The following is a 21273-nucleotide window of genomic DNA, read 5'->3' as shown; positions in this document are numbered from 1 at the left end:
TGGACGGATGCACTTTTATGATGAATGGATGCATTTTTATGATGAATGGATGCATTTTTATGATGGACGGATGCACTTTTATGATGGATAGATGCCTTTTTATGATGGATGGAATTTTAAGATGGACGGATGCACTTTTATGATGGATAGATGCACTTTAATGATGGATAGATGCACTTTTATGATAGATAGATGCAGTTTAATGATGGATAGATGCACTTTTATGATAGATAGATGCACTTCAATGATGGATAGATGCACTTTTATGATAGATAGATGCAGTTTAATGATGGATGGATGCTCTTTTATGATGGATGGATGTACTTTAATAATGGATGGATGCACTTTTATGAATGATGGATGCACTTTTATGATGGATGGATGCACTTTTATGAATGATGGATGCACTTTTATGATGGATGGATGCACTTTTATGATGGATGGATGCACTTTTATGATAGATGGATGCATTTTTTGCGACTTCAAAATCTCGACCCCCATTCACTGCCATTATAAAGCTTGGACGAGCCAGGATATTTTTAACATAACTCTGATTGTGTTCGTCTGAAAGAAGTAAGCCATACACACCTAGGATGGCCTGAGGGGGAGTAAATCATGTGATCATTTTTGGGTGAACTGTCCCTTTAATGCTCAAATATTAGGGTCCACTATGTAGTGTGCATACTCAAACCCCCCCATTTGCACTCTCAGCCTGTGGAGTAAATATGATTTCCGCAATGCGAAAACGTGGATGGAATCACAGAATCCAGTCATAATTGTGTTAATAACGTAAAAAGTCACGACATTGGGCTAATTTTGGATGAATAAAGGCCTGGTCATGCTAAGGACGATAACTGAAGATGGATACAGTTCTAAAAGTCATTCTAAATGTAAAATATTAGCAGATTTCACACCATAGCTATAACCATAATGACACAGGTCTTCTGAAGCCATGAAAAATATCCATGTTCATAACTTTATAAACTATAATCGGTAACTATAAGTCTAGTTCTGGTGGAAGATTAATATTCTAAATGTAAAATATTAGCAGATTTCACACCATAGCTATAACCATAATGACACAGTGAAATTAACGATATCACTTTTTAGACTGTTGTGTTTTTTTCTGGATTTACAATAAAAACAGCCAATCAGAATCCATCCTGGTTTAAAGAGCTTGAGCATTTAAAGTGGAAGACGACATAAACTGCAGCGCGCGCTTGGAAAAAACAGGGCGATATCATCTGGTGTGGATGCTAATATAGTTATCATAGTTATCGTTCTTGGTGTGAATTAGCCTGGTCCTACCAGACTCTCGTACATTTCATTTGTTCGGAGGGCGGAGCCAGGCTAGGTGTGTGTGTAGTATTTATGAAGATCTATTGACAAAAATGCAATATAATATCCATAACTATGTTTTCAGTGGAGTATAAAGACCTTAGAAGAGCCGTTTCTATCTACACACACCGCGGGTCTCCTTACAGTGAAGCCGCCATTTTGTGCCGTCATGTTTCTACGGTGGCCCTAAACGGACAAACTTCTCTACAGAGCGCTAGTCACTGGCATTTTTGTCCTGTGTGGGCCACCGTAGCTTTTCTGTGCTTCGAAAGGGAGGGGTGAGCGATTGTAATTCACAACCTCACCACCAGATGCCACTAAAACTTACACACTGCACCTTTAAATTGCGTGTTTTGAGTAGAAACGCTGCAAATTAAACCCGAAGTCTTAAAGTAGTTGTATATGTTTGACGATTTCAAGACTTTTTGATGACTAAAACTGAATTTAACCATTCAAATGGAATCCAGGGAGGGGGAAAGTTTGGAAAAATGAACTGATTTTTGTTGGGGAAAACTAATTTCCTACTTCCTCAAGTATACTTTGAAAGCCTTGCGCTCTAAACTGTGCAAGACTGAGCGTATTCCTTGCTCTTGAAGAAGCTGGAATACAGGTTTGAAACCATATTTTGGGTGGATATTGTGTGAACTAACCCTTTTGCTGTTCATGCAGGCGACTGTAGGGTCTGTTGGCAGACTAGCGTCCCATTAGTTTCCACTGGACTGTTTAATAAGCCGTGTGTGTGGAGAGAGAGAGAGAGACGTTCAGGTGTACACTCCAGTTCATCAGCGTAGACCGTTAATGGTTTGACTAACTGGCTTTGGTTCAGCGGCGTGTCACGCGGCTGCACGTTGCATCGGCCATTTGAGTGGTTTTGTGGTGCAAACGCTCTCCCATTAGCACATTCACTCATTCGATGAGCTTTCTCGCCGCGGCTATCAACTCAACAAAACCTTTCTGTTACCCTGGCATGATCTAATCCATCAAAAGTGACTCCCCTCGAAGCCGAAGCTAAAAACCTCTCCAAACCTCAGCGTTTACTGATCTAATCAGGGATGCTTCCCGAGAGGGTTGTTGTGTTGCGTTGAGATTTGATTAATTGGCCTGTGATGTCAAGGGTTTTTAGTTGAGAATAATAGCTTTTGTAAAGAGACTTAAAAGGGCTGCACTATTATGACACAAATCATAATTGTCGATTATTCCCTTCAAGTTGTAATTGCGATTTTTATTAAAGGGTTAGTTCACCCAAAACTGAAAATTCTGTCATTAATTCCTCACCCTCATGTGGTTGGACACCCGTCAGACCTCCGTTCATCTTCAGACACAAATGAAGATATTTTAGTGTAAATCTGATGGCTCTGAAAGGCCTCCATTGGCTCAATGCACTTTACACTCTCAAGACCCTTAAAAGACACTAAAGACGTCGTTACAAAGTCCATCTCACTACAGCGGCTCTACAATAACTTTATGAAGCGGCGATAATAGTTTTTGTGCGCAAAAAAACCCTAAATAACGACTTGTATAGTGATGACGATTTCAAAACACGGCCTCATGAAGCTTTGAAGCGTTATGATTCAGTGAGTCGATTCAGCGGTTCAGAGCGTTATGATTCAGTGAGTCGATTCATGATTCGGATCACGTGTCAAACTGCTGAAATTTGGCGATTCAAACTGCTGAATCGACTCACTGATTCATAACGCTTCGAAGCTTCATGAGGCCGTGTTTTGAAATCGTCATCACTATATAAGTCGTTATTTAGGGTTTTTTTGTGCACAAAAACTATTATCGCCGCTTCATAAAGTTATTGTAGAACTACTGTAGTGAGATGGACTTTGTAACGACGTCTTTAGTGTCTTTTAAGGGTCTTGAGAGTGTAAAGTGCATTGAGCCAATGGAGGCCTTTCAGAGCATCAGATTTACACTAAAATATCTTCATTCGTGTCTGAAGATGAACGGAGGTCTGACGGGTGTCCAACGACATGAGGGTGAGAAATTAATGACAGAATTTACAGTTTTTGGGTGAACTAACCCTTTAATTACGATGATCACACAATTTATATTGAATGTTTGGAGAAGCTTGTTTGAAGCGACTGCTTGTCTTATTGTTATATCAGCTGAAAACTCTCTTCCTGAAAACTTTCATTGCCTTTCTGTAGCATTAAAGGTGCAGTGTGTAATATTAATGGGGATCTATTGACAGAAATGCAATATAATATACATAACTATGTGTATAAAGACCTTACATAATGTACCATTATGTTTTTATTACCTTAGAATGAGCCGTTTCTATCTTCGCGGGTCCCTTACAGTGCGTTCACACCAGGTGAGACTTGCGTGAATAAATCGTGCTATTCGCGCGTAGTTGGACGCTTGAACATTGAGTTCTCGCATCATTCACGCGTGACTTTCACTTCACAACAGACGTGAATTTGCGTCATTCACGTGAACTTTATTCCTGTTTCTATAAAGTATGAAGATGTATCGTACAGCTCCGGGTATCCACATATGATTTTCTCCTCATTGTTGTCACTACTAGAGTAAGCTCCTGATTGGTTAATGCGGTGTGAATATCCGCCAAAGTTCAGATTTTCAACTTGTGTGAATCGCGCGCCAACCGCTCAATTCGCGCCGCAGAATGTATATTCGCGTCTTTGCCTTGACTTGGCATGTAAATCACTCGTGCGAAACGCTTAATTCGTGTCTGGTGTGAACGCCAGATGCAAATTAAGAGAATAAAACGCGCTATTCGTGTGTAGTTGGACGCTTGAACATTTTGAGTTAACTCGCTTCATTCTATCCCTTCATTAGCTCAGTTGGGGACACACAATTTCACTAAATTTAAATATCCAAATAAATCTAATTATTAAACTAAATTAACCATATAAACTAAATTACTGATCTAAAGCCCACATTGTCACTGTATGATAATTGAAATGAACTAGGTTTGCTACGATAGTCGGTGTTGCCGGTGTTACCGGTGTCCAGACTCCACACCGGTTACATCACTTGCCCACCGTGGCACCGCCCACCGTCTTTTAGATTTTTTTTTTATAGTAATAAAATAATTTAGTTCAGTTAGAGAACAGACAATACAAATAAAAACTGAACGTGTCTGCTTAATAAAGCAGGATCCGACCGTGAGTCTCGGCAGCGGCAGGAGTCATTCATCAGATTTAAGAGTGAGGAGCTGACGGAGATGATCGCGGAAGATTTGGTTTCAAAGCGAAACGTAAAAGCGCCTATTTAAGGGAGTTTGTCATTTGTTTTGTTGTTGTGTTTTTCGTTAAAAATAATAGGCTAATGAACCCACAATTCAAGCAACCCGCAGCCGAATTGGCGCTGATTAAAAACCGAAAGTAAAATGTGCACAGCCGCACAGAGCGCGCATTGTTTACTTTCGCCTGGCTCCGCAGTGCGAGCCTCTGCGCTACACTGCTTCGTGGATTTATTTTTGCCGCGCGCACCCTCGCGCTCGTGCGGGCGCGTCGAGTATAAACGAGGCTTTACGGACGAACTAACAGTGTGCATTCATGGCGTGCATCTCAATCATAGACTGATCAATGCTTGATCAGTGCCCTGACTACTGAACTAGGGAACTGATTGAGACGCACCCATGGCCTCACAGAGCGCGCATTTACAGACGAGCTGTCATTCACGGTGTGTGCGCACTGGCGCGTTTTCAGTTCAGAGCGGTCGTGTGCATGTTACTTTCGGTTAGATAGAATTAGTGATTTAAAAGCCTCCGCCGGTGATACCGGTATTACCGGTGTTGTCACACATCAATTAACCGGTGGGAAAATTTCCTCACCGTCACATCCCTAAAATGAACTGATGACATCACCATTTTCTCTGGAATGGCTAGACGGCTGAATAAAATTATGTTGCATTATTTTGCTGTTTAACACTGTAAAGCTGCTTTGAAACAACCTGCATTGTTAAAAGCGCTATATAAATAAAGTTGACTTGACGTGAATTCGCCTCATGGGCGGGGTTTCTGCCAGCGGCTCGTCTCGTTGTGAAATGGCTGACATGGATTGTTTTAAAATACGGAGAATAAGCTCAATTTGCCGGCTTTAGCTAGCTTGTAGTCTCAATATGTAGAGCATTTTTTACAACTCACCAGACTGTCAGACCTCCTCACTCACTTTCTTCCAAGCAAGATCCTTTATTCCTGTTTCTATAAAGTACGTACAGCTCCGGGTATCCACATACGATTTTGTCCTCATTGTTGTCTCTACTAGAGCAAGCTCCTGATTGGTTAACGCGGCGCGAATATCCGCCAAAGTTCAGATTTTCAACCCGTGTGAATCGCGCGCCAACCGCTCAATTTGCGTTGGTCATTCGCGTCTTTGCATTGACTTAACATGTAAATCACTTGCGCGAAATGCTTCATTCGCGTCTGGTGTGAACGCACCATTTCAGTGAAGTCGCCATTTTGCGCTGCCATGTTTCTACGGTAGCCCTAAAGGGACAAACTTCTCTACAGAGCGCTAGCTACTCTCTGCTGTCTCAGATGACGACATCTTTGTCCTGTGTGGGCCACCGTAGCTTCTCTATGTGCTGCGTTCAGTCGCTTCCGTGTTTATAAAGATCTTCATGGCAACCCGTCAAAATAAAAGTTCGGTTTAAAAAAATTAAATTGACAGAATATATTGGGCTACTGTTGTACAGTAGATTTGGCGCCGATAATAGATAATCATTACTTAGTAGATAATCATTACTTATAATGATTATCATAAATAATAAACTTAATACATTTAATATATTTTTTAAATAGTTAAAATAAAAATAAAAAAACATTTAGCTGTGGTACCGAAATTGGTACCGAGTACCGTACAATTTTTATGGTATTTTGGTACCTTCACTGCACCTTTAAGCCTCAAATGTCGAATATACATGGCTTTGGTTTCTTCTTTAAATAATTAATAAAAAAGTAATAATACCCGTTATAATGTTATACTAAAATTAGTAACCCCTTAAGATGACCTGTAGAAAGAAAAAAAAGCACACAGAATAATGTAATAATTATTTTGTAATTGCGCCTTTGAACGATTGTAGCGCCGATTACAAATCAGATTAATTCTGCAGCCTGACGACTTAATGCATCCTTTAACTTTCTTTTCCTCTCTTTCCTTCATCCCATCTTTTGTTTGCTTATTCTGGCTCGCTCTCATTTCTTCACTCTGTTTTGCTCCTGTTTTGCTATTTTTCATCCTTTCAATGTTTTGTTCCCAACTCTGTTCTGTTGCTCACTTAACTCATCTCACGAAACCTGTAGTTTTGCCATTGTTATGGAGGTACAGCGAGTAAAACTGCGAGTTAATGTCCAACTTTCTGTGCCTTTACTTGAGAAACGAGTAGAAACCTGCATTTTAGGATTTCATTAAAGGGATAGTTCACCCATTTTCTCATCATTTGCTCAAATAATTTGCTTCTGTCGTCTGTTGAGCACAAAAAGAAGATATTTTGAAGAAGCCAAACATTGACTTACTATGAAACTCAACCAAATATCCTCTTTTGTGTCCAACAACGTTTTTTTTAAATATTTTTGGGTGCGCTATCCCTTTTAATGCGCCTCTCATTCAACATGTTTCAACTGAGAGAGTAGATTCATCCTGTTGTGGTTTTTAAATGACATTTTTAGCAAACCTGAACCGTTAAAGACTGTTTTATCTTCAATTGAAAAATCTGCCGTTTGAACTGAACCATGCACGTCAAAGAGTGACAGTTTTAGGAAGTTTCATTGGCCGTTATCTGTCATTTCATCAGCATTTCCATTGTGGTAAATGTTGGCCGAACGTGTAACCCCTCTCGCAAGTGCTGCCGTTATTAGGCCACATGTAGTCATTCGGAGGATAAAGATGGCGTGCATGAACCGTAACACACCAATAACTGTGTCTAATTGAATGCTAACCCTGCGCTCTGCTGTCTTTTAGCCCAGTCTTGTTTTCTAAATGAGAGCAGCTCCACTCCACTTATCCTGTCTTATTTGTTGAAATGTGTAACTTTGTCTTGGTTTAAATGTAGCTCAAGGTGTCAGGAAGCAATTTTTTCTTTGATTCTTCACTGCTTAGTGACTCTGTCTCTGTTGTTAGCAACATGAACCGTGAAGACCGGAATGTGCTCCGTATGAAAGAAAGGGAAAGGAGAAATCAAGAAATCCAGCAGGGAGGAGAGGCCTTTCCAGCTAACTCCCCCCTCTTTCCTGAACCTTATAAAGTTGTAAGTTCATTTTGTTTCTTCTTTTTTTCATTTGACTTTTTATTTATTCATTTATTTTTCGCCCTGTAGACCTCATTTCATCTTGGGTGGTTGTTCCTTTTTTGGTTTTTACATTTCTGATATATTAATCACACATAACTCATTAGCTTTGTGGCGATGCAGTTGTACAGTGACGGTAATTTACAGAATGATTAAATTACGCACCGTGCTAATCGGTGTATATTAACTAGAGCTGCACGATTCTGGAGATATTGAGATTTTGTTTCAAGTGGAGATCACGATTCTCCCGTGATTCTGAACAGACCAGTAAACAAAATAACATGTCATTTACTAGAGCTGCTGTCTAAACGTTAATTGCTGCAGTCTATTTCAAATGTTTAGTTAATCGGAATTCATTTAAATGAATGAATGATTCAATGACTCACTCATAAACACTTCACTTGTTTCATTACTGGATGGATTGAGTGTTTTTGAACGAATCTCTTGAGTGAATGATTCAATGACTCACTCATAAACACTTCACTTGTTTCATTACTGGAGAAATCAGTGTTTTTGAACGAATCTCTTAATGAATGATTCAATGACTCACTCATAAAGATTTCACTTGTTTCATTACTGGAGAAATCAGTGTTTTTGAACGAATCTCTTAATGAATGATTCAATGACTCACTCATAAAGATTTCACTTGTTTCATTACTGGAGAAATCAGTGTTTTTGAACGAACCTCTTGAGTGAATGATTCAATGACTCACTCATAAACACTTCAATTGTTTCATTACTGGATGAATCAGTGCTTTTGAACGAATCTCTTAATGACTGATTCAATGACTCACTCATAAACACTTCACTTGTTTCATTACTGGAGAAATCAGTGTTTTTGAACGAACCTCTTGAGTGAATGATTCAATGACTCACTCATAAACACTTCACTTGTTTCATTACTGGAGAAATCAGTGTTTTTGAACGAATCTCTTGAGTGAATGATTCAATGACTCACTCAAAAATACTTTGCTTGTTTCATTACTGGATGAATCAGTGCTTTTGAACGAATCTCTTAATGAATGATTCAATGACTCACTCATAAACACTTCACTTGTTTCATTACTGGATGAATCAGTGATTTTTGAACGAACCTCTTGAGTGAATGATTCAATGACTCATAGACTTCACTTGTTTCATTACTGGATGAATCAGTGATTTTTGAACGAACCTCTTGAATGACTGATTCAATGACTCACTCATAAACACTTCAATTGTTTCATTACTGGATGAATCAGTGCTTTTGAACGAATCTCTTAATGAATGATTCAATGACTCACTCATAAACACTTCACTTGTTTCATTACTGGATGAATCAGTGATTTTTGAACGAATCTCTTAATGAATGATTCAATGACTCCCTCATTTATATAGTGCTTTCAACAGACCCATGGCCATCCAAAGCGCTTTACATATTGCCTCAGATTCACCCATTCACACACTCATTCATACACCGACTGAGTGATTCAATGACTCACTTAAAGACTTCACTTGTTTCATTACTGGATGAATCAGTGTTTTTGAATGAGTCTCTTGAGTGAATGATTCAATGACTCCACTTGTTTACTAGATTAATCAGTTTTTGAACGAATCTCTTGAATGAATGATTCAATGACTCACTCAAAGACTCCACTTATTTCATTACTGGATGGATTGAGTGTTTTTGAACAAATCTCTTGAGTGAATGATTCAGTGACATAAAGACTTCACTTGTTTACTTGATTTAATCAGCTTGTGAATCTCTTGAATAAATGATACAATGACAAATACATTTCTAACAGTCACTTGTCGCCACCTACTGGTGTAACGATGTAATCGATACAATCATTATTTAAAGCAGCTAGTTACTTTTATCCCAGTACCAATAATGATACTGTGTGTTTGTGAAGCGGTTTCGTATCTACACATGACAACGGCTCTCTCCGGCTCAGAGCGCAGATCTGAATGTTGGCTGTGATTGGACTCGCCGTCATTCAGGAATATTTTAACAATTAATCGTGCAGCTCTAATATTAACCATTAACATTTTCTAAAGATTTTGCTCTTATATAAGATATGTAATGGCAAAAAAAAAGATGCTTCAGTTGCTGGATTTAAACGCCGCATGCATGCTACTTTATGCCGTATTAACTTCATTCATTAAGTATTTTGAAAACTGAAAATGTGCTTTATCCAGTGTCAGCTGTTGGTAGATTTCGGAGGACCTTTCCTGTTTATCATCCAATTGGAAATGGTATTCAAATGCATTCTAAATGGCTAAATATCATATCTCACTAATGGTGTTTACATGCTGCTCCTTTGTGCTTCAGACAATACCATGGTACGTGTCCAAAAACCATGCATTGTACTGTTTTTATTGGCGCCAGGTGTCATTTGCTATTTCAACCCTTACGGTTATTGCAGGGCGTTTTATGGTAAGTACTTGCATTGTTAGATGTGTCATTCGGACTTATTTTGGCTGGTGTAAAATGTCTGTTGGCCAGTGGCCGGTCCTAAATCTCCTCTTGCCCACTTTCTAGTTATACACGGATAAACTTTGTGTAGTTTACTCTGCCTGGTGTAAAGTAAAGATCATTGCCAGTTAGGGCTGGACATTGAGGAACCGCCAAAGCAAGTACTTTCATCAGATAATATCATTTGAGCTGTGAGTTTGCAGTCTGAATTCAGTGTGATGAGAGAGATATGACATATAGGACGAAGACAAGTCATTAGTTAAGACTTTGAATTGTTACATTTTATCATGATTTCCACCCCTATTCATAGTTTAACAAATTAAGTGTTATTGGGTTAAACTGGATGTACAATATGAGTCAAAATCTGCTTTAAATGTTACAAATCATGCATAAATGTGTCATCTTTTATTGGAAAATGAATCATTTTATCACACTTTGATAATTGCTTTAATCTTTTAAACAACTGAGGTGGTATTCAAACTACATTATTTATTTTTTAAATCACCTGTCGAGTTTATAATACATATATATTATATCATCATATGGGAGTCAAGATGGACGACATGTTAAGATCACTCATTTAACAGTTCATACATTGCCAAAATTATGAAAAAAGGATCAGTTAAGAATAGAAAATTAAAAATATTCCAATCAGGACTGTCAGAATCGGTAGTTCATGCATAAAAAGTCTGACAAAACCAACAGACATTAAGAGACGTTCACTAACCCGGCAAAGTGAAGTATTTCCTGATCTATCTGGTTCAATTTCAGCGTGTGAAGAGCACATTTATGCTTGCGTGCGTTATGTATTCTGCACGTTATCGTCTCTGACAGATCGCATGTTGACGCTGCTCACGCCGCCATTTTCTCCCCCTTCACGTGTTCAAAACATCCGGTAGTTTGAGTTTTCCAGGAAAAGCATGTTCTCCTGCTGATTCTGTATTATGCACGTTATTTTATTGACAGACATCAATGTTGTGGTATTGAAATGATGGATTGTAAGGTAATAATTGTTAGGGATGCACTATATATCGGTCGCCATATCGGTATCGGCCGATATATGTTCAGTTTTAATGTTATTGTAATCGGTCCGATATCTTAAAGCTGATAAATAATCTATTATTTCCTTCAGCTGAGACGCTCTTTTTGCCATGATGGGTTTGAATTGCTTGAAATATGATGAAATCACTTCAAACAAAGAAAATACAGTTCCAAGCAACATGAGCAGCGCAAGTCTGTCATCTAGACTACATCAAATTATAATTAAAAATATTATAATTGTGTGTTTGGGACTTGTTTTTGTAATCAGGCTCTCAAAAATGATATACAAATTTGGATTTCGATTTATCGGCCCATATATCGGTTATCGGCTTTCAAATATAAAGTGTTATCGGTATCGGCCTAAATGTTCATATTGGTGCATTCCTAATAATTATTTATTTCTTAGCCGGTGAGTATTCATTGAAGTGATTGATGCACATGAATGCATGTCGATGTTTTTAGTTGTAATATTCTAGTTTATTTTAGTTGTAAAAACTTCGTTGTAATACGTTTTTGACGGACGTAATAACATGCATAAGGATCAATATTTTGGCAATTATAAAACCGGCTGGAGACGTTTGAAATGTTTTTGCGTAGTTCATTTCACTTATTTTACGGGATTAGTATATTTCGTGGCTTAAATTATTACCCAGTGACAAAAATGTTAAATTCGTTGACTTTTGAAAATCAAGAAAACAAACATCAACAAAAATCTCGTATTTAAACCCATGAGAATGCAGATGCTGTTGTAAATAATAAAGGAACAACAGTTTTAAGAGATTTTTCGCTATTAACCCGTAGCAGATTTTGACTCGTATATATTGTGTTATGCAAATCACCAGATTTAAATATTTACAAACCTCAACAAGCATTTCCCTATGAAACGGGAAGTTTTGGCTTTTGTTCTGTTTTGTTGGTCACAAGTTAACTTTAGTCTGTTTTGGAGTTGTAAACGTGTATGTCGGCTAATTCGGTGTTAATTTTGATGAATACACTAGTGTTTACAGACCCTTCATTCATCACACGGGGTGTTTAATTGACCTCGTTTTCAAATTGGGCTGATATAAAAGCTGAAAAGGGTGGAGATATTATAGTCACATATGTTACAGTAAAGAAGATTACAGTCTCTCTCCGTCTAATCTTTGCTGCTAACCAGCTTTGCACAGCGGTAAGTGCTTCACATCGGTGGTGAACCTGTCACGGGGTGCGAGTAATGCAACCTGTCAGGTAGAGAATACAGTCTCGTCCTCCTCTTTATAATCCCTGAAGGATCAGATGAAGCTGTGTACTAACAGTGGAAAACCCCTACTTTGACATTTCCTCCACTCAGACCAGGACACGACACACATTAGGGGTAGAGGTGCAAATAATATCCATTCTGGACAGATCAAGTTGTAAAACTAAATATTGAGTCCTAGTGTCTCTGCGCTGTCTCTAAATCGTGTTTGATTGTTGCAAGGATCAAACAACAAATGGGGGAACTGCCAAGAGTGGGCCGTACTATGATATTACGAGCTTTACACAAACACAACGTGCTAATGATTTATGAATGGTTGCTTCTGCCAGTAGTCATGCTTTAACTGCCCTCATAAGCAGCTGATTTTCAACTTGATGTACTAAAAAAACTAAAAATGACTAAAAAAGGTTTAGAAGGATGACAAAATTTGCTCACATTTGAACTAAAATTAATTAAAATATTGCAAAATTCAGAAACAGACATAGCTTTGAATAAATGTCATTACTCCCCTAATATATTTAACTCTTTCCACCAGCAGCATTTGATATATTTCACACAACTTTCATGGCCCCCAGGACACTTTATGATTATTTGAACATGCAATAAATCAGAAATTACAGACCTTTGGGTTTTTTTATCAAAAAAACCCCGTTTTATTCTAGCTTCATGCATTCTTTTTTTTTTATCAACACTTGATTATGGGTATATTTAATAAAAAGCAACATTTCGAAACAAAAGGTTGAGAGAACCATTTTTTTAAGCGTGCTTTTGCTTGTTTCTGCTTCTTTTTTCCTGTGTTTTGATCAGGAGATTCCGTACTCTTTCAGGAGTGTGTAATCGCACCCCCTAACACAAAAAGCCGGAAAATGATCAATAGCAGGAAAGAACTGTATTATAATAGCCTATATGAAGTTTTATTACAGTAAACCCAATCAAAGAGAGCCGGCAAACTTTGTAGTGGCACCAAAATGCGACCTTTAACTGATTTATTTTGCCGTTCTCATGCTCATTTCACCCTGTTCTTTTCTCCCAACAGGCCAAGGAAGATAAACTCTCAAGTCGCATTCAGAGCATGCTGGGAAATTACGACGAAATGAAGGAGACCATCGGTGAACCCCCAATGTCCAAGCTCATTCCCAAAGCCTCCAGCTCCTCCTCGGAAGATAAATCCGGCCAGTACGGCGACCAGCGCGGAGGCACCCAGAGTCAGAACAGTAAATGGACTCCGGTCGGCCCGGCTCCTGGCGGCAGCATCTCTTCCACGACCTGCACTTCCTCCTCTTCGCAGAAGCGTTCATCCGTGCAGGGCATCCACGGCCAGCGAAGCGGCTCTAGCGGACAGCGGCACGAGCGAGAATACAGCGGCAGCAAGAAGTCCAGCAAGCACGGCTCCGAGCACAAGTCCCACTCCACCTCCAGCCCGGCCAAGGGCTCCATGAACTCCGGCGGCCACTCGCGCTGTCGCACAAAGTCGCCCAGGGATCGAGAGCCCAATTGGGACTCGCCCTCAAGAGGTCCCACCTTCCCCAGCGGACAGCATCCTAGCCAGACCTTCCCGCCCTCACTCATTAAACCCAGCTCCATGCTCCAAAAACCCACGGCTTATGTGCGGCCCATGGACGGGCAGGAAACGGCCGAGCCCAAGACCTCCTCAGAGTCGTACGGGGGCCAATCGCACAGCAGTGCTGTGGGGGAAATGAAGCCCAATGGCAAGGCTTCTCTCACCAAGCTCAAGATTCCCACGCAACCTGTCGACGTAAGTCGTGCATGCTCCCCCACAACATATAAACAGTTCATGTCAATAGTTTTCAGTCAGAGCTTAAAGGACAACTTAAAGGGTTAGTTCACCCAAAAATGTAAATTCTGTCATTAATGACTTCCCCTCATGTTGTTGGACACCCGTCAGACCTCCGTTCATCTTCAGACACAAATGAAGATATTTTAGTGTAAATCTGATGCTCTGAAAGGCCTCCATTGACACTTTACACTCTCAAGACCCTTAAAAGGCACTAAAGACGTCGTTACAAAGTCCATCTCACTACAGCGGCTCTACAATAACTTTATGAAGCGACGAGAATAGTTTTTGTGCGCAAAAAAACCCCTAAATAACGACTTGTATAGTGATGACGATTTCAAAACACGGAGCGTTATGAATCAGTGAGTCGATTCAGCGGTTTGAATCGCCAAAGTCATGCGATTTCAGCAGTTTGACACGCGATCCGAATCATGATTCAACTAATTGATTCATAACGCTTCGAAGCTTCATGAGGCCGTGTTTTGAAATCGTCATCACTATATAAGTCGTTATTTAGGGGTTTTTTTGCGCACAAAAACTATTCTCGTCTTCATAAAGTTATTGTAGAGCCACTGTAGTGAGATGGACTTTGTAACGACGTCTTTAGTGTCTTTTAAGGGTCTTGAGAGTGTAAAGTGTGTCAATGGAGGCCTTTCAGAGCATCAGATTTACACTAAAATATCTTCATTTGTGTCTGAAGATGAACGGAGGTCTGACGGGTGTCCAACGACATGAGGGTGAGGAATTAATGACAGAATTTACATTTTTGGGTGAACTAACCCTTTAAAGGGTAATTAACACATGGTTACCGAGTAGATCGTTCTCTAGGATGCGAATGTAAAGAGTTTTATCTCTAAAAACAGATTAGCTTATAACGCTAGTCTTTGGGGCGCAGAATAAGTCAAATTAAATCGCTAGTTAACACCACTATCAAGGCTCAAAATAGCCTCACACTAACACGGGAGCATAATGAGGGTCCCTACATGCAAACCCAAGCATTGAGAACTGTGTAAGTGTACAAACAGTTTAATAAGAAGATACTTTATAGAGACAGAACATTACGCTATACAGACACGAGCCATCTTGGAAAACAGAGCCACGAACGCTGAGCTAAGCTGAACTTAATTCCTATCGACCAGCTTAGCACAGTGTTCGTGGCTCGACTCGTCGAGACCGTTTTCCAAGATGGCTCCTGTCTGAATCCGTGTAATGTTCTGTCTCTATAAAGTATCTTCTTATTAAACTGTTTGTACACTTACACAGTTCTCAATGCTTGGGTTTGCATGTAGGGACCCTCATTATGCTCCCGTGTTAGTGTGAGGCTATTTTGAGGCTTGTTCGTGGTATTAACTTGCGATTTAATTTGACTTATTCTGCGCCACACATACTAGCGTCATAAGCTAATCTGTTTTTAGAGATAAAACTCTTTACGTTCGATTTTCATGAAAACGCATCCCAGAGAACGATCTACTCGGTAACCATGTGTTAATGACCCCTAGGTTCATTTTTCACCGGAGTTGTCCTTTAAAGGTACATTTTTGTGATGACGTTAATTCGCCATTCTGACATTGAAATAGGCCATTTACATGATTCACGCAAATGACAGTCCCTCCAGAAAAACGCGATTATGCGATCGCGTGATTTAACGCATAATCAGCCAAAGTCCGCATATTCATGCGGGGGCCGCATTTTTTCAAATACGCCGCACTTTCGCCGCATAAATTGCCTATTTCCGCGTGCAAAATATGCGGGGCTATCATGATTTCATAATCCCCGCATTTTCGTTGCAAAAAAAGTCATATATATTAGCAGAAAGTTGAAAAATGTTCGTTTACTTCACACAAGAGCCGCCATTTCCGCCTATTGCCATGGGAACGTTTTGAAGTGACATGATTACCCGACGCGAACGTCATCGAAAAGCTTCAAACCCCGCGGAGAAACCATAGATACCGCTGAAACCATGATGAAGCACAAACTCCCATTGGCCAACAAAAATAACAGCAAAAGAGCAAAGCAGTTTCCCTGTGTGCTGACTGATTTCAAAACACAGCTTTGAAGCGTTATGAATCAATGAGTCGATTCAGCGGTTTGAAGCGTTATGAATCAATGAGTTGATTCAGCGGTTTGAAGCGTTATGAATCAATGAGTCGATTCAGCGGGTTGAATCGCCAAAGTCACGTATTTCAGCAGTTTGACACGCGATCCGAATCATGAATCGACTCGATGATTCATAGCATCATGATGCTGTGTTTTGAAATCTTCATCACTATATAAGTCGTTATTTAGTTTTTTTTGCACACAATAACTATTATCGTCGCTTCATAAAGTTATTGTAGAACCACTGTAGTGAGATGGACTTTGTAACGACGTCTTTAGTAGGCTACCTTTTATGGGTCTTGAGAGTGTACATTGTGCCAATGGAGGCCTTTCTGAGCCATCGGAATTCAACTAAAATATCTTAATTTGTGTCCAACAACATAAAGGGAAGTCATTAATGACAGAATTTTCATTTTTAGGTGAACTAACCCTTTAAGAGATTGCACTGTGCATTGGAAGCACTCAAATGTCTGTTTTGTATAGCGACATCTGTAAAACAGGAAGTTATTTATTAATTTTTTCAGAAGTTGTAGCATATTCCTTTTTTAAAGCTACAGAACTTGATTGACTAAATGTTTTGTAAATTTGAGCCATTATTAAGGTCTTCAATAAAACAAGATGAGAACTTAAATATTCCAGCACTTTCTGTGATGTAGTGCTTTTTTTCTCTTTCTCATCAAACCGCAGTTTTTGCAAGTTCCCGCAATTTTATCGCATAAAATTGCATAAATATCCCGCATTTTTCATCGCATTTTTTAAGAAAACGTGCCGCATAATCAAGGATTTTTGCCCGCAACAATCACAAAAAAAAGCCGCATTTTTCTGGAAGGACTGAAATGGGTCACTGTGTGGAACCACATTGCAGAAACTTCCCGTCTAAAATAGATTTTGTTAATATTTTTTTCTGTACAAAGACAAACATAAACTAGATTAAAGAGTTTGTGGAGACAAACTTGGCTTGGGAAGTTGACCAAAAAGTTTTTTAAAAAGTTTAAAATTTTCAGTTTAAAGGTTGACTGTTTTGAAATTAATACAGTCGATAGATAGACAGACAGACAGACAGACAGACAGACAGACAGACAGACAGACAGACAGACAGTTTTTCTAGTTTCAGTATTATTTGTTCTTACGACATTCCTCTTTAAACACAGTAAGTATCCGCTTTTTGAAAAGTTACCCATATTTGGTTTTTGGGTCATTTAAAATGAGCAAAATTCAACAATTTGAGCTTCAGATCGCCATATCTCTGGGATTGAACCACATAGGGCCTTTAAAATGAAGATCACTAAAGAAGAGTTTGTTAAGAATGAGATATCTTAAATACTTTTTTTACCAAAAATTTTTTTTATTGCACTCAGACAGGCGTATTCTATGCAATTGTTGAGTTTCAATATTATTTGTTCTTCAGATGTTCAGCGGATGTAAAAATCTCATGTACACCGTAAACCCTAACGCTCAATAATGAATTGGTTTGAGTAGAGCCAACTCAAATTAAACAAATTAGTTCAAACAAATCAACTTATGAGTATTCAGAACTTTCTTTTTCTTTTGAGTTCTCAAAACTGACACATTTAAAGTAATCTGAGTTGTTTCATTGTTTTAAGTTTTATAAAGGTATACAAACGTAAATTTAACCGAAACTGGACCGGGATTTCTATTTCCCAGCATGCTTTGCCACAACTCTCAAAAGGAACAGTAAATGGCTAAATTAAGAGTTATATTATGTGTTTTTTTTGTGCAAGATTAATGTTAGTGGGAGATTTAGTAGTTTAATGTTATGCTAGTTTAGAAGCGTTTCTGTTATGTTTTTTGTTGTTGTAGGGTTTCCATCATGTGACGAGTGGAGATTAAGCTGTTAAATGTGTTATATTGTTGTCCTCATTCAGCAAGTGCTATGCTATGCTAATGCTATCAGAGCATTGTGTTACCAATTCGCAAGGTGGCATTTACTGAATTAGCTAAAGCTAGCCAAGTTTCCACTACTAAAGTAGAGATTTCATATTTTTAAGTTAAATGTATGAATTCGCTTACTCAAATATTTAAAGTTCAGAGCAATTCAAATGTATGATTACAAAATATAAATCTGCAAGTTTTGCTTACTTAAACTTTACATTTCTTAACTTAAAAATGTTGATTTAACAGATTACCTCAAATTTTGAGTTTTGCCGATTTATTCGGTTTACAGTGTATCTGAGGGTTCTTAACGTAAAGAATCTAAACTATTTAAACAAATATTAGTTTAAAGGTTTAAAGTTGAGGCTATCAGTTGTTATGTAAAGTTTAAGTTTCTTTTTTGTACTCATATATTTTAATTGCTCCGAACTTGAAATATTTGAGTAAGCTAATTCATACATTGATTTAACTTTAAAATATCATACTATCTCACATTTTTAGTAGTGGAAACTAGGCTAGCTTTAACTAGCTAATTCAATAAATGCCACTTTGCTATGATGCCACAATGCTTTGATAGCATTAGCATAGCACTTGCTGAATGAGGACAGCAATATAACACATTTAACATAAATCTGTTCTCAAAACAAGTCGTCACATGATGGAAACCCTACAAAAACACCAACATAACAGAAACTCAAAACTAGCATAAAACATTAATAACTACTTAATCTCCCAAAAAAATCACAATATAACACTCAATTTAGCCATTTACTGTTCCTTTTGAGAGTCGTGGCAAAGCATGCTGGGAAATAGAAATCCCAGCCCAAGATTGTATACGTTTATAAAACTCAAAACAACAAAACGGTTCAGATTACTTAAAAATTGTCGGTTTTGAGAACTCAAAAGAAAAGGAAAGTTCTAAATACTCAAAAGTTAATTTGTTTAATTTGAGTTGGCTCTACTCAAACCAGTTAATTATCTTGAGGGTTGGGGTTTACAATGTACATGACATTTTACATCCGGTCATTGTATGAAAATTACATTTTAAAGGATTTTTAACTTAAAAATAATAGGTCTGGACAAAATAAAATGTCATTGACCCACATTCTGAACACGATACCAGCATGCACACATGTTTATATTATGTGTTCATAAATAACATAATCACAAGTATTATGACTTTTACGCCTTCAGATTTTATTTGTGTATATGTAGTGAATTAGTTGGATCACACACTCACTGTTACGTTTACTGTTGCCCTGTAAGCAAAGATCTGCATGATTTCGCTCCTTCATTGCAGGGTTCAATGGGAGGAGACGCGAGCTGTGTTGATGAAATTTTGAAGGTAAGAGCCATTTTATTATTTGCTGTCAATAGTTAAAGAACACCAACGTTCTTCTAATTCACTCAACTAAGCAATTATTAAATGCTGCCCACATGTTAAAACATGCTAACAATGCCTAGCAACATATTCAAATAGCTTTACAACAGACTAGCAATTCTTAGAAACATGCTAGCAAAATGGTAAATGTTAAAAAATGCTAACAATGCCTGAAAGAGTGTTAAAAATTCTGACAACTGATTTATGCGTGGCAACATTTAATAATGTTATGTTAACAACGTGTAAAATATGCTGACAACAGACTAGCAATGTGTTAGCAACATGTAACGATGTTAAATGCTAACAATGCCTAGCAGTATGTTGAAGTGTTGACAACGGACTAGCAGTGTTTAGTGACATGTTAGCAAATATTAGCAAAATGCTACATGTTAACATGTTAAAACGTGCTAACATTGACTAGCAACATGTTAAAATAGTGACAACAGACTAGCAATGCCTAGCAACACTTAAGAATAATGCTAAATGTTAAAAACATGATCGCAATGCCTAGCACGATGTTAAAAAAATGCTGACAATAGATTATCAACGTTTGGCAACACTTAACAATATGCTACGTTAACAACATGTAAAATGTGCTGACAACAGACTAGCAACAGTGCTTAGCAGTATGTTGAAATGTTTACAACGGACTAGCAGTGTTTACTATCATGTTACCAACGCTTAGCAAAATGCTACATATTATCAACATGTCGAAACATGCCAGAAAGATTAGCGACATGTTAAACTATGCTAGTCTGTTGTAACATTGTTGGTCAACAGTGTTTAGTATCATGTTAACAACGCTTAGCAAAATGTTACACGTTAACATGTAAAAAAGTGCTAAAATTGACTAGCAACATGTTAAACTATGTTACCAACAATGCCTAGTAGTTTGTTAAAATGTTTACAACAGACTAGCAGTGTTTAGTATCATGTTACCAACGCTTAACACAATGCTTCGTTATCAACATGTTGAAACATGCCAGAATGACTAGCAACATGTTAAAATATGTTTACAGCAGACTAGCAAAGCCTAGCAACATGTTAAACTATGTTGACCAACAATGTTACAACAGATTAGCAGTGTTTAGTATCATGTTAGCAACGCTTAGCAAAATGTTACATGTTAACATGTAAAAACGTGCTAAAATTCACTAGCAACATGTTAAAATATGCTGACAACAGACTAGCAATGCCTAGCAACACTATGCTTTATGTAAAAAAAAATGCTAAAACATGTTAGCAATGCCTAGCACGACTTAAAAAAACGGCTGAAAATGGATTATCAGCGCTTGGCAACACTTAACGATATGCTACGGTAACATGTTAAAATATGTTGACGACAGACTAGCAATGCCTAACATGTTAACAATATGTTAAATGCGAACAAAATGCTAACAGTGTCTAGCAGTATGTTGAAGTGTTGACAACGGACTAGCAGTGTTTAGTAATGTATACTAAATGTGTTATACATGTAAAAACAGAACATGCTAACAATCCCTACCGATATGTTATAACATGCTAACAATGCCTACCGATATGTTAAAACATGCTAACAATGCCTACCGATATGCTAAAACATGCTAACAATGCCTACCGATATGTTAAAACAGGCTAACAATGCCTACCGATATGGTAAAAATGCTAACAATGCCTACCGATATGTTAAAACATGCTAACAATGCCTACCGATATTTTAAAACAGGCTAACAATGCCTACCGATATTTTAAAACATGCTAACAATGCCTACCGATATGCTAAAACAGGCTAACAATGCCTA

At 38.1% G+C, this 21273-nt stretch overlaps 1 protein-coding gene across 7 annotated transcripts in view; it reads left to right on the top strand.

Annotated features, from left to right (window-relative positions):
• The window catches only part of aff4 (AF4/FMR2 family, member 4), a 100502-nt gene that overhangs the window by 25722 nt on the left and 53507 nt on the right, over window positions 1–21273 (top strand). For 5 of the 7 annotated variants that reach the window (XM_079835235.1, XM_079835233.1, XM_079835234.1 and 2 more), the window contains 3 exons: window positions 7431–7557; window positions 13363–14082; window positions 19412–19456. In XM_079835235.1, the coding sequence (XP_079691361.1) occupies window positions 7435–7557; window positions 13363–14082; window positions 19412–19456 (888 nt within the window). In that variant the 5' untranslated portion in view covers window positions 7431–7434. The remainder of the gene's footprint in view (window positions 1–7430; window positions 7558–13362; window positions 14083–19411; window positions 19457–21273) is intronic. The other 2 variants (XM_079835236.1, XM_079835237.1) reach the window with 1 other exon arrangement.

Source organism: Gobio gobio (genome assembly GCF_949357685.1).
Source record: "Gobio gobio genome assembly, chromosome: 14".
Lineage (NCBI taxonomy): Eukaryota > Metazoa > Chordata > Actinopteri > Cypriniformes > Gobionidae > Gobio > Gobio gobio.
Note: the sequence above shows the minus strand (reverse complement) of the source record. Positions and strands in the feature narration are given on the sequence as shown.